Genomic DNA, 14,236 nt, shown 5'->3' with positions numbered 1-14,236 from the left:
GGTTCAAACCCCGACCAACATAAGAAAAAAAAACTAAGATAATTCAATGTACACAGTTCAATTATAAAATTCAACAATATTTTAATTTATTTAATTTTATTTCAACCATGAATTTATTAGTAATTTCTTATTTTGGGATGATTTTATTATTTAATTTCTTATCCAACGACTTATGTATACAGTTTACAAATTTTGGTTACAAATGCAAATATACAGTTTACAAATTAGAAAGTAATTAACAATTATAGATTTTTTCTCTCAAAAAAAAAAAAACAATTATAGATTTTTATTTGCTTCATTTTTTTAATGTAGATTTTTATAAACAAAAAAAAAATGAATATGTTGATTGAGTAACTTTACCAGCAATAGATCGTCAAGAAACCAAAGACACAACACATTGAATCAAAAGGAACGAATTTTTTCAACATTTTCTCACAGTATCATGTGGGAATCGATTCTATTAACGGTGGCTGCAACCGCCGGTAACAACATCGGAAAAATCCTTCAAAAAAAGGGCACTATTATTCTCCCTCCTCTCTCCTTCAAGCTCAAGGTAAAAATCTTTCTTTTTTTCATTTTTTTTTATAAAGATCTCACCTTTTTCGATGATTTAATCATTTCAAGCAAATGGGTCAATCTGAAATTTCATAAAAAATAATGGGTGTGTCTCAAATTAGTAATTTTTGTTGATTTTTTCATGCATGCGTATAAAATGTATTAAATTGCTATATGATTGTGTTTTGCAGGTTATTAGGGCTTATGCTTTGAACAAAACATGGTCGATAGGTTTCCTGATGGATATTTTTGGGGCGTTATTGATGTTAAGGGCATTGTCTCTGGCTCCTGTAAGTGCTAATGATTAATCAATTTTAAAGGATTTTTATTATACCCATTAGAAATGTTGTTAAATAGCACCTATAGCTGTGTAGTGTAGTGGAATTTGGACAAACTTCTATTGTCCCACGATACGCTAGGGCCGTTTGGATTGACTTATTTTTGAGCTTTTGCAAAATAGCTTGTGCAAATAAATAAGCTTTTATGTATTATTCATAAGCTTGTCAAGGTAGTTTATGAAAAAACAACTTATGAAGATACTATTTTCGTTAGCGAGAACTTATGAATTAATACAAAAGTTTATTTATTTGCATAAGCTACTTTTCATAAACTAAAAAATAAGCCAATCCAAACGGGCCCTTAGTACAAATGTTGTCAAATTGCTGCTAAAGTAGTGCTGTAGCACTATTGCATAGCGAAATTAACACTCCAATATTTTCCACTATCCACGATGGATAACATTGCCCTTTAGCAATTAGCTTGCTTTTATGGTGTTTTGTTTAGGTTTTTGACTTTGATGACATTGGTGGTTTATATTTTTTCAAGTATAGGTCTCTGTTATTCAACCGGTTTCTGGCTGTGGACTAGCGATTCTGTCAATTTTTTCTCATTTTTATCTCCAAGAAGTCATGAATGTTGTTGATTGGGTTGGAATTACCTTGGCTGGTTTTGGCACAATAGGTAATGTAAGTTTTTAATTACCAATGCATTGTGTTTAAGTGTGATTTCTTTGTACAGAAGAAGCAAGGTTGTGGGGTTAACTATTAAGAAAAAAGTTGGGTTGTGTGACAATTCATTTAGCATGTGTTTGGTTGTGAGTTTCAAAACCACGGCTACCCAAAAATCACGTCCCAATGCAACTTTTTAATGTGAAATGGAGAAGCTAGGATTTCCAGCTTCACCCAAAGGTGTGAATTTTGGCTCCATCCGTGGATCCAAACAGGCTCTTGGTTGATTATGATGAGAGTAATGAATTTTATAGCTTTTCATGTAGTTCATAATTTGGATCTACGTTAATCATGATTTATTTGTCTCGGTGTAATTGCATATACTGTTGTGTTGAACCTGTGTGGCTGACTCTGAGCATCTAAGCAATGGATTGAAATTTTCTGGAGATTTTCTCATTTTTATTATCTGGATTATAAGAAAACTAAGTTTGTGCTGCAGTTTCATTGTATTAAGATATATGATTTTGTATTTATGTGACAAACTAACACTAGTGTTTAACTATTATATGTTTATTTATATTTAGGAGTTGGTGCTGGTGGTGAGGAGCAGCAAGAGATGGTTGCTCTATCTATTTTTCACATACCATGGCTGGCATTTGTTGTTTCCATCTTGTTTGTAGGTACCTTGTCTCATGAATCAACTTAATTTATAGTCACGAGCTATAATGGCCATAGATATTCAGCATTCATAAGTATGGCGTCCCTCCCTTGATTTTATATTTTTTTGGTCAAGTAGCCTAGTGGCTAGAATTCACCTCTTAAGGTGAATAAGTGGGGAATCCGGGGTTCAAACCCCAGCCCCTGCATATATAATGCAATATCCGTACCAACTGAGCTAAGCTCATGGGGACTCACTCCCTTGATTTTATTATAATAACAATCATGTGAGAAAATGCATAATGTCGTTGTTGAAGAAGAAATAGTAGTATTCTTTAATTAACTGGAAGGCCATGCATGGAGTGCCTGCCAAACTCCTATTTGGCCTTGAATCCAGTTCATATATCTTGTTTAACAGTAGCATATAATAAATGCATAAAGTTGTATATCTTTTGAAGTTCTAATTATTAGCTAAATTAAAAAAAGCCTCATCCCCGTGAGCTTAGCTCAATTGGTAGGGATATTGCATATTATATGCAGGGGACGGGGTTCGAACCCCGGACACTCCACTTCTCCACAATTTAATTGTGTGAGCTCTAGCCACTACGCTACTTGACCAATTGTGTGAGCTCTAGCCACTACGCTACTTGACCAAAAAACAAAAAAAAAAAAAGCCTCATCTGATTACTTGGTTTTCTGCTTTTCTCACTTATGTTCACATGAATGTTATTTTTTCCTGAACCTGTTGCATATAGATTGCCATGCTACCTGTCCTCTGCAACAGTTTCATATAATCAAGGCATAAAGTATATTCCCAAAAAAAGGCATAAAGTATATATGTCTTCAAAACTATGATTATTATTTTAATGAGCAATCAATTCATGATAAAGAAATCTGTTTCTCTTAGATATATTCCTTTTGACTCTACGTCTCTTGGATATATTCCTTTTGAATCTACATATGTCACTAATCACCAAATTCCTTTTGAAGTCAATGGGAAGGCATTTACTGCCTACTGGTCTCTTGGAATGCTTTAAATGCACTTTGCTTGTCATTTCATTAACCAGGCAGTCTTATATAAGAGTGTTGGTTACATATTTACAATACTTTCGTATTGATGATATTTTTTTTATAGTATTAAGCAACTTCTCTTTCAAAAATAATGAGTTCACTGATGTAACAAAGTGATAATACTATCATCGATGCATTGTTATTATTTTAATTGTTAGAAACACTTGTACAGATATTGCTTAATGGATGGCTTCGAATATACAAGCGTCAGCGAAGAGAACAAGAGATGGTAATTCATGTTTTACGCTTGCTGAAATACCTTCAAATTTACATGTGTTTTCATAATAAACACCCGCATATGGTAATTTAGTGAGCTATGTTTTTTTGTTCTTCTATCGGATGACATTTTAATGTTATACAGATGGAATATGATGTTGTCGAGGAAATCATTTATGGCTTGGAATCTGGTATTTTGTTTGGGTACTTTTGCTTACCTCTCTACTCTATTTCTGTATTATGTTCTTGTTCTTATACATGTCATTTTTTGAGATGCCTCAACTCCTTAATCTGGACAGAAATTCTAACAATAATTTAGAATTTAGAGCTTGTTCAAGTTATGGCTTTAGAAAGAAAAAAAGAGAGCGAAGTAATAAGAGCTTGAATATTATTGATAGCAACTTGATAGTAGCTTGATACTACAACAATCACAAGCACTACACCATTTAGAGATTACAAAGAAAGTCCTACCCATATTAAGGGCAGAGGGAAGCTTTGAAAATGTGTTTATAGTGTCAATATGCCTAATAATTTAATAAGGACCTACACAAAATTTTGGCCACTTTACAAAAATCCTTTTTGATATTAATCACCAGCAAGTTTTAACAGCTTTAAGTTGGTTGCACACATAGTTATACCATGTTACAAACAGTTTATATAATGATTGTAATTTTTTTTTTTCCTTGAAGACTAAGCTTAGCTTAATCAGAACTGTCAGTTTATATGGGAGGTCTCTGCTTTCTTTGGCAATGAACAAAACTTGATTATATGTCTTGAGTTAATTTTAAAGCCTCTATGCAGGATGTCATCTGTAATATCAAAGATGGGATTTCTATTCCTTGAGCAAGGTTTTCCCAAGATTCTGGTTCCTATATGCCTCTTGATCAGTGTATCTTGTAGTGGTATCGGCTTTTACTATCAGGTATTCTGAGTCCACTTTTACATGATCTAGTTTTGTGAGAACTGTTGCGCCTTTCAAACTTTGAGTTCATTTTACCTGTTTTATTCAAACTCTCTAGATAAACTTTGAGGTCATTTTACCCAGTTCCACATCACTAATTTCATGATTCAGATAAACTTCTATACTGAAATAATCTTTATCCTCCCAACTCTGCAGACACGTGGCCTAAAGCATGGGAGGGCAATTATAGTCTCTACATGTGCAGCTGTGGCATCAATTTTGACTGGTGTACTTGCTGGGATGCTTGCTTTGGGTGAGCGACTTCCTTCCGCCCCAAAAGCCCGTCTAGCACTTCTTCTTGGATGGTAATTTAAGATGTTATGCTTTGTGTTTTATGGCTTTTTCCTTCCTTCCATACCCATTCTTTTGTTTAATTTTTAAATACCCGCACGCACACAAGAAGGAAAGATAATTTGGGACTCGCTCTATTCAGGCCTTCTGCTATGTTATACAAGTTCGACTTTTAGGTTGAAATAGTCCATAATATTCATGGAAAAATGAGAAAAATACCATCTGGTGCATCATGGATAAAATCTCTTCAACCCAAAATCAAGGATTCAATTTTATGGCTCTTATCTAACATAAAACAACCTATTCATTAGTTTCTATTTTAAATTGTTTGCATATGAAAACTTCTTACAAATATACAAGATATCTCCATTCTTTGTTTAAATATAAAGATTTCTTGCTGGCATTTTATGAAATAAAAAAAATAAAAAGCCTGTTATTGAATCTGAACTGATGAATTACGCTTTACCATGTCACTTTGATATTTCTTTCCATATGGATGAAGCTACATCGTGTTTAGTTGTCTGTTACAAATATTTGGTAACTTTTATCTATTTTGTTGTGCGAGTCTTTGTGTGGATTGGTGAATAACTTTATCAAGAGAGCCAAAATTTAAGATGAGGCTGTTCTTTTGGCCCCCCTGTTTACTCTTTATCCTGAAAAACAACATTCGGGAGTTATCTCCCGAAGCTTTTAAAAACACAAAAAATGTCATTCTGGAGTTATCTCCCGAATCGTTGTTGGGGGGCCAAAAGATCAACCATCAAAATTTAAAACATATGTCTAGTCTATATTTGTAGAGTATCCAATCTGGTAATTCTTGTTTCACCAATGAGATGAAAATGTTCACATTTTTATGTCACAAAGTCATATTTATGACACATTATTCTGCAGGCTACTTATAATTACTGGCGTGATTTTGCTCGTTGGCTCAACGCGGCTACTGAGATTCATCACTTCGCGGCAAAAAAGAAGTAACATGGAGAAGAATTATGGCCCTAGAAGATCCACTACTTCCCGTGTGAGGGAGCCAAGTCCTAATAGTGCTGTCATTCAAGCGTCAACATTAAATCATCTGTTATCATCGTCTTCCAAAGAAAAAGCTTGATTTGACACGATCTAGAAAATGTTCCTTCACCCCTTCACAAAATTCGAAGCATTAAGCTGCTAAAGCCATGGTGTATGATGTAATTGTGTGGCTGCTTCATCACTCAGCAGGGGGCGCGGCATTTGTTCTGGAATCATACCTTATGGCTCATAGTTTGGACATGAAATATCTGTTAACTTTCTCGTACTATCTTGTATAAACTATTCCTGAACTTTCACCATGTTGGTTTTTGGAGATTGTATATGATAGTGATAGTGATAGTGATGGTGGCATACCAACATAAATACTTTTATCTTCTGTCAGGAAACAAATTTTAATAATGAACAATTTATTCCGGTTTACTGGTACAGTAGTGACCTTTCTTTGCATATAGTTGTTGCTTGTGTTAGAATAATATGCTAAGTGTGCACTTCATCCTCCAGAAACTAGCATTGAGGCAAAATAATTTATTCCACTAGATTAATTCAGAATCTATTTTGAAAGTAAAGATTCATATCTCAATTGATTCTTGAAGTTCCAAACTGTTATAATCGAAGTGCGTTTGAAAAGCGCTTATTTCATGGTACCACCTTACGTTGTAGTCAAAGCTACAACTAGGAGATTAGATTGCTGCGGTTGAAAACCTTGTGAAGTGTTTAAAGCACACAAACATCTATGAAAAAGTGGTTATTCTTTCACAAAATGTCTTTTTTTTAATGAAAATGTAGTTGTGGTCAATTTTGAGATGAAATGTTTTGTAGAAGATATTTGACATACCTAAATTATGATAAGGAAGGAATAAATAGATGGTCCCTTTAGAAAGTAACAATTTTCTCCATTATGCAGAACTAATTGATTTAACCTAAGTAACTGGTCCACCACGACAATGACAATGACAATGACACAAGCAGTACTATATAATGAAAAGATGAAAAACAATAACTACCGTTGATAATTGTAGTGGCACCATGAGACTAATGAATGACCAATCGTTTGGAAAAAAGGAAAATAGAACCAAGTAGATGACTTGTCAAATGGAAAGAAGGGTCCTACAATGAAAAGTTACATGACAATCCATGTCTAATATTTATCCAATACACTTAAAACCCTCAAATGTGGCCATCTTGCACAAGAAAGCGACACATTAGTCAATGACACTAATTACCAAAATGTTTAACCACAAAAGTGTAATATTCTGTCGTCGATGTTCCACCAAATATGTATGGTTGATGTATTAACAAAGATTCTATATTTTTGAATAAGTTTACAGCACTACAATGAAACATTTAAATACAATCATTTCATATATATAATGTCTCATTGTAGTGCTGTAAACTTATTCAAAAATATAGAGCAACAATTGTATTTAAGTAGCTATAGCTGCCACATGCACAGTTTTAAATTGCAGTCTACAACTTTATTTGAGTTTGCAACATCAAGGTTTTTACAGTCACTATTGCTGCACCACAATTGCAAATTTGCAATAGTGACATATTAGCTATATCTGCAATTTTAACAATAATGTAATGACAATCGTAACTGCAATTTAAAACCAAGACCATTTATCATGATACCTTGTAAAAGGTCATCACCACTCATTGTCATAAGCTTGTAAACAACCTTTGGTTTGCCAAACTCTAGGTTGGCCATGATTTATCTGTAATTTCAAATCTGGTCACAACATAGTGGAGCCACCTCAGTAGATATTAGAGCAATTTGCCCGACTAAAAGTCAGATAAACTCGTACTTTACATACTTATACGAGTGTTGTCCCCACAACTTAAAATTTCTCGATTCATCACAATTTGTCATCTCATTTTATTTCCATATGCTTTTTCACTTTCAACTGTGGTAAGTAACAGCCAAATTTTGACTGTCTTACAGTGTCACAATTAACCAATAAATGAAATGATTCAAAAACAGCAAAGAACATATACCGTCACTTCATAAAAATCAACACATAGTAACAAAACAACATTTGGCCCCATCTCCAGCAATTCTTGTATACATTTCAAGTTATGGAGAATCACATCAGAAGACAAATTCTAGAAAAACCTTCCACCAATCAAAGCTTCATTCTGCATTTTCTTGTCCTGGATAATTGCCTAATTGCTTCATCTGCCAGCTCTCATGAGGGGCTACATGCTCATGGGAAGGAGAGTAGCTCTGCAAAAATTTCAACTCAACAATTTAGTCCTTTAATTAACACAATATCAGAGTAATGTAAATTACTGTTGGAACTTTGTTATTTATGACTAACTTTTTGAGTTTGAAAATTGGAATGCATATCTGCTACATGTTTACAAGTACCAGAAAAACAGTAAACTCCTATTAACATTATCACACTACAAAGTTCCTTATATATCGCAGGAGGTAAAGCATGAGCTGCAATCTATTTTCATGAGACTTGATATAGGGCCTGTTGTGATTGGCTTATTTGAGTTTATTTGAAGAGCTTATGGAAACAACTTATGACATGTCCATAAGATGTTTTAAGCTTATTTTCACAAATTCTCCAGGATAGCTTATATGAAAACAACTAGTTTAAATGAAAATAACTTGACAGACATGGCATATTTCTAAGCCCTTAATTAAGTTGTTTATCCAAACAGGGTTATAGACTCTCATGTACATTATTAATTTTAGTTAGTAAAACAATCCACCATTCATCAATTTAGACTCTGCATGTGCACATTTTCTAATGTTTCCTTTCACATAATAATAATAATAATAATAATAATAAGGTAAAAGTGGCTAGTCATAGTTAAACCTCCATCTTCAACATAAGTTCTTTGGCTGATGAAGCTGAGACAACTATACTCCGAGCACTGGGCTTAATGAATCCTTCTTCAACACCATTGTCAAACAATGCAAGCAAAGAGTTATAGTAACCATCAACATTCAGTAGGCCAACCTGTGCAGGATGATATTTTGGGTCAACATATGATTATAACGGTTTATACGAACCATTTTATCCAACAAAGTAACATCATAACGTTACCGGTTTTTTATGAATTCCAAGTTGAGCCCAAGTTATCATCTCCAGAAGCTCTTCCATAGTTCCATATCCTCCTGATTATGAGGATAGAATGGAGGGTATGAGAAAAAAGGTAACAGTAAACATTATACATTCAATAGAGCAACCCAAATGCACGAAAAATAAAAGAAAAATTTCATAATACAAAAGAACAGTTTTCTTTAGTAGAATTGACATATAATAATAAGACACAGTCATTGATTTCTTTTAAAACTCTTTGAAGAGTTATTCAGGTAATACCAGGGAGTGCAATAAATGCCTCAGCTTCTTGAGCCATTGCAGCTTTTCTCTCATGCATATCTGAAACAATCCTTACTTCACCTACTGCTTCACCAGATATCTGTCAAAATAAACCAATTACAGCATACTAAGATGATAGTTTCTACATTGAAAGAACACTATAAATTGTTTCCATGACGAACTAACTACTATCATAAAGGACAGAGCAAATTTTCTCCCAAATAGGTCATTATCAGAAGAAAGATGATGATATTCAAAACTTTGTACTCCCCGCTCCATTGACATTACCCTAACATACATAAACCCTCGCTAACATTCTTGTAATTTCTTATTTGTATGGCTCAAATTCAGATTATTTTTTCACAAAGACTGCCTTTGATTGTCAAATGTCATAAAAACATGAATCCAGACGATAAACTATTATCAAACAAGAACCAATTCATTGCTAGAGATCAAATTAAATCCGTGTAGAACGAAAATCAATAGAGAAACAAAACAATAACACTATAACAGTTACACAGGTAGTAGTAGCACAAATACCTCATGCGGCATGAGAGCTTTTGGAATAACCCTGTAAATGTAGAGTAGTACATATCAGGAAAAAGAAAATAAATCAATAACACAGATCTTACAAAGGGTCTGTTTGAATAGGCTTATTTGAGCTTCTCTACTAGCATAAACACTCGTGACACTGTTTGACAGAACTTATAAAAACAACTGTTTTCAGCTTCTTTTCATCAGCTCTCTATGATAGTTCATGAAAACAACTTATAGATTATACGAAAACAGTTCAACATTATGTTACTCTGTGTTACAAAAATAGCTTATTCATAAGTGTTTATATGCTATAAGGTGTGAAATAAGTTGTTTATCCGAACAGGGCCAAAGTGATATCAATCAACAACAATACAAAGCTTACAGTGAATGAATATGCATACCCTAGAACATGACAACCACCATTATACATTTTTTGAGATATCAAACCCATCAATCCAACACTTCCACCACCATAAACCAAATCTATGTTCCTCTTAACCTGAAACACAAACCATAAAACAAAACACATAAAAAGACAACAACATTAAACCTTAATCAATGTTTCTGTACACAAAAAAACAAAAACAAAAACAAATTAAAAACATTAACATTTCACACATGGTAAATGACATGATATGACAAAGTGAAAAAAACAGTATTGATGACAACATCAACACAGAGCAATAAATGTATTTACAAAACAAAAAAAAGTTGTTAGAATGTTAGTTAACCCAAAAAAAGCAAATATTCTCTGACAACTTCACCTACCCAGATACACTTTTATATAAAAAGATGATTTTTTTTTATTTGCTAATGAAAAAAGATGATTTTTTTACCAAAGATTAAGAAAAATACAATAATGAGAGTTTTGTAACAAAGAGAAAGAGAAGAACACTAACAAGTTCATCTGCTAATTGAATGGCGGCGTCACTGAAAACATGGCGGTTGCCGGAGTTGCTGCCGCAGAAGACACATACCCTTTTGAACTTTCTGCTTCCTTCCTCCATTCAAAATCGATTCTTTCTTTTCTTTTTCTTTTCTTTTTTTTTTTTCTCTTTGTGGTTTATGATATGATATGCTTTATTTATAAATGAAAGGAAAGTAATGTAACACCAATGGAACAATAACAATAAGGCGAGCTTTTTTTTGGTTGGAGTAGAATATGGTAATGTATAGTTAATTAGTACTAATGATATGATGATGACGTAGTTGTATTATTTTAATAATAATGGATATGATTTTGGTCCCTCAAAAAAATGATTTTGGAATTTCATTAGTTTCAATGAGATTTGATGTTTATTTTTTAATGACTTTGTTTTGTTGTATGATACATTGCATTGACTTTCTATATATTTGCTTCGTCCATATATATAAGCACCATTTTATTAGGGGCAAATGATGCTTACATATAGGGACGGAAGGAGTAAATGTCATGTCTTTTATTTATGGAAAATGTTAACCAGGGGCACTAGTTAAGGAAATATAAAAGAAAATGTTTTCTCGAAAATTATGCATTTTACTTTTTGAAACTTGAAAAAGTGTTGCTTTTATTGTTGACTTTGTTTTTTCTTTCCACTTTTAGCTGCTTAACTAGTGCCCCGGGGACACTGGTTAACAAGACCCTTTATTTATTAAAAAAATTATTCACCCGTCTTCCAATAATTATCTCTTTAACATTTTTTTTCTCAAAATACATGTCATTTTAGAATATCAATGCAACATTTTTTTTTCCATTGTTATACCTTTATTTATTGAATTTTGTTCAAATTAACTACACCAATAATTACAATTAATAAAGGTATTTTAGTAAATGATATTAATTTTACCATTGAAATCAACACAATTAATCGTTTCCTTAATAATCATGCACAAACCATAAACGACTATAGTTTAGAGATAGAGGGAGTATATCATTTGATTTTACTTTTTATTTGAAAGATATTGTTTTGATTTTTTTTAACGGATATTCTTTGTCTGCAACTTTTCAGACGTAATTAATTAAGTGTCTCCTTTTATAGTCGATAGATCTTTACCTAATGGGTCTTTCTTTGATCACCCAAACCCATTAGGTTGTGATCCTTAATCTCTCATCTGTCGTCTGGTGCAAGTACGATCGCACGTAAAGTTGGTTGCAACTAATTCGTATATGACGTGTGAAGCCCATACTTGTTTCAGAGACGTTGGTTGTTCATATAAAACTCAGGGAATCAAAACATGCATAAATTATGTCACTACATGACTTGGCAAGTCATGAAGCACTTAGGAGGGAGATTACAACGAGCTGACTATCACAACCTAGTTGGGGTAAGCTTGATATGGTTGAGTTGAACTAGGAATGACACGAACAATTAATTCAGCTTTGAGTAAGACCTGGTTGGGTGAGGTGAGCTAGCATGACTTGAACTATCAAGTTATTAGTCAGGCTTGATAGGTTTGAGTCAAGTTAGGAATGGGTAGAATAATCAAGCTAGTGCTTAAATATAACTTAGTTGAATGATTGAGCTGGTATGACTTAAATTGTCAAGCTACTTGATGAGCTCGATATGGTTGAGTCAAGATAGTGTTGAGGTAAGACCTGGTTGAGTGGGATGTGCTAGCATGAATTGAAGAGTCATGTTATTGGGCGAGCTTGATATGGGTTGAGTCAAATTAGACATAACTTGAATAGTCAAAGCTGGTTGAACAAGGCCAGCTAACGTGATTTGAAAAAACAAACTAGTATCACGATGAATAAGGTATCTCTAATCAAGTTGAAATATCTAATTTCATGTGGTATGGTCGTCCGTACCAATCTAAAAGGGGGCGATAATAGAATAAAATATGATTTAAAAAGTTGTTTGATGATTTTGCTCCCTTTCCTATTTTAGTTGAATTTATTTGTTTATTATGTAACTTTTAAAGATTTTAGTATCTTTTTTAAAGGAAATGGTTTTGATGAAATGGTTTTTAAAGAAATACTTTTAAAATTATGGACCAACTAGCTCCAATGGACACTATACATTTTGAAACGGTGAAATATTATATGCGGTTCTTTAAGTTAGGTATTTATAACAAATTAGAATTTTAAGTTTATTTTTGTAACAAGTTGGTCATAAAATATTTGTACCATGATCTTATTTTCATCAAACTCAGTTAAAAAATGTTTTATGTGGATGTTTAGTGTTAAGCTGTTATATCCAAATTCATTATTCTTGAAACTAGGGTTAATACATGTATTATTAAGTCTTGATTTGTAATATTGTTGATGAAATATTCATCTGTAAAATTAGGCTTGAATTCAAAAACAAAAAGAAAATATGAGTAACTAATCATGTTTGATGTCACAGGCACTTTTCGACCTACCATCTCGATGTTAAATGATCCATACACATATTTTAATGACTTGACTGAAAAAAATGAAAAACAATGTAAATATTCTAAAACTTAAAAGACCAATCCGTAACAAAAGAAATTTAAAGGACCAGTTTATAATAAAATAAACTTAAATGACTAACTTGTTATAAACATTTAATTTATAAACATTTTAGGCTTATTAGATTGTTTGGTCCCTTATTTAATTTCTTGTTTTCATTTTGGTCCCACAACTAATAAAAATGGCGTTTTAGTCCCCCACCTTTTCCTCCGTTTACCAAATAAATCCCCACCGTTAAGTTTAACCCAAATGATGTCTATGGTGGACCAACCTTAAAAGTGGTCCACAATAAATCCTATTAATTATTTTAATTTCAACCGTTTGATTTTTTTTATAACAGAGAACCATTGGATTAGGCAGGTCTATTTTATCTTAAGATGTATCACCAACACCTAATTTTTTTCTTTTTCTTCATCTTCAACATTCACAGTTCCACCCCCTAAACAAAAACATTCACAGTTCCACAATCACGTTTTAACAAAAACCCATTTTCCCTTCAAGAACTAATATTTTCCCCATTTCTTCATCTTCAATTAAAATCACAATCAATTAAAAAATTCATCCTCCTATTTTCCTACCCAAGAAAAAAACAACTCCTCCATCAACTTTCCAGGAAAAATTACCCAGATCTGAAAGAAGGTGGATTCGAATTTTGTTGCGATTCAGAGACATATGGTTGTTGCGATTCAGAGGCTAATGGAAGTGGAATTGGAATCGGAATCGGATTCATAGGCTAATGGAAGCGGTGGTTGCGACGTCGTTGATTGATGACGGCAGCGGCGATGGGTTTAACGACGGCGACGATGGGATAAGAAGAAAAAGATTAAGCATTAAAATTGCATTGGATCTAAAAAATGTAAACAACGCAGCGCTTCTAGATTTCCTTTTCTTCTTCTTCTTCAGCTTCTTCTAAAAAATTGCATTGCTTGATATCAATTAACTTCAATTCTGAAATTTCCAGAAATCGATCAGAATCTGCTTCATGTTATAACCCTAAAATGAATTTCGGATTTAATTTGGTTTAATTTCTGGTTTTTTCTGGATTTTTGTTAAGTTTGTTAATTTTTAGATTTTTGTTATTTGGTGATGAAGGGGAAGAGATAAATTGTTGTTGTTGTGGGTTGTGATGTTTTGTTGTTGGTTGTTATTGTTTTTGTGTTGTGGGTTCTGCTATGCTGCTGCTGTGTTGGGGATGAAGGGGAAGGATATGTTTGTGTTGGTGATTGTT

The 14,236-nt window shown here is 33.0% G+C and overlaps 2 protein-coding genes across 2 annotated transcripts; one reads left to right on the top strand and one right to left on the bottom strand.

Moving 5' to 3' along the window:
- Positions 1 to 352: 352 nt before the first annotated feature.
- Positions 353 to 6,144, top strand: LOC146952280 (magnesium transporter, putative (DUF803)). The gene is made up of 9 exons (XM_085700702.1): positions 353 to 553; positions 747 to 845; positions 1,386 to 1,515; positions 2,087 to 2,178; positions 3,403 to 3,459; positions 3,592 to 3,650; positions 4,248 to 4,368; positions 4,564 to 4,712; positions 5,590 to 6,144. Exons 1-9 carry the CDS (start codon positions 443 to 445, stop codon positions 5,801 to 5,803), a joined length of 1,032 nt encoding a protein of 343 aa, XP_085556828.1. The 5' UTR covers positions 353 to 442; the 3' UTR covers positions 5,804 to 6,144.
- Positions 6,145 to 7,576: 1,432 nt separating this feature from the next.
- On the bottom strand, positions 7,577 to 10,654 carry LOG8 (Putative lysine decarboxylase family protein). The gene is made up of 7 exons (XM_085700711.1): positions 10,496 to 10,654; positions 9,998 to 10,095; positions 9,600 to 9,630; positions 9,060 to 9,159; positions 8,784 to 8,854; positions 8,553 to 8,696; positions 7,577 to 7,948 (listed from the first exon to the last, which is right to left on the bottom strand). Exons 1-7 carry the CDS (start codon positions 10,601 to 10,603, stop codon positions 7,856 to 7,858), a joined length of 645 nt encoding a protein of 214 aa, XP_085556837.1. The 5' UTR covers positions 10,604 to 10,654; the 3' UTR covers positions 7,577 to 7,855.
- Between the last annotated feature and the right edge of the window lie 3,582 nt (positions 10,655 to 14,236).

Source organism: Medicago sativa, chromosome 1, assembly GCF_051527215.1.
Source record: "Medicago sativa cultivar Bolivia chromosome 1, Bolivia_mono, whole genome shotgun sequence".
Lineage (NCBI taxonomy): Eukaryota > Viridiplantae > Streptophyta > Magnoliopsida > Fabales > Fabaceae > Medicago > Medicago sativa.
The sequence above is the reverse complement of the archived record's forward strand: the minus strand, read 5'-3'. Positions and strand labels throughout refer to the sequence as shown.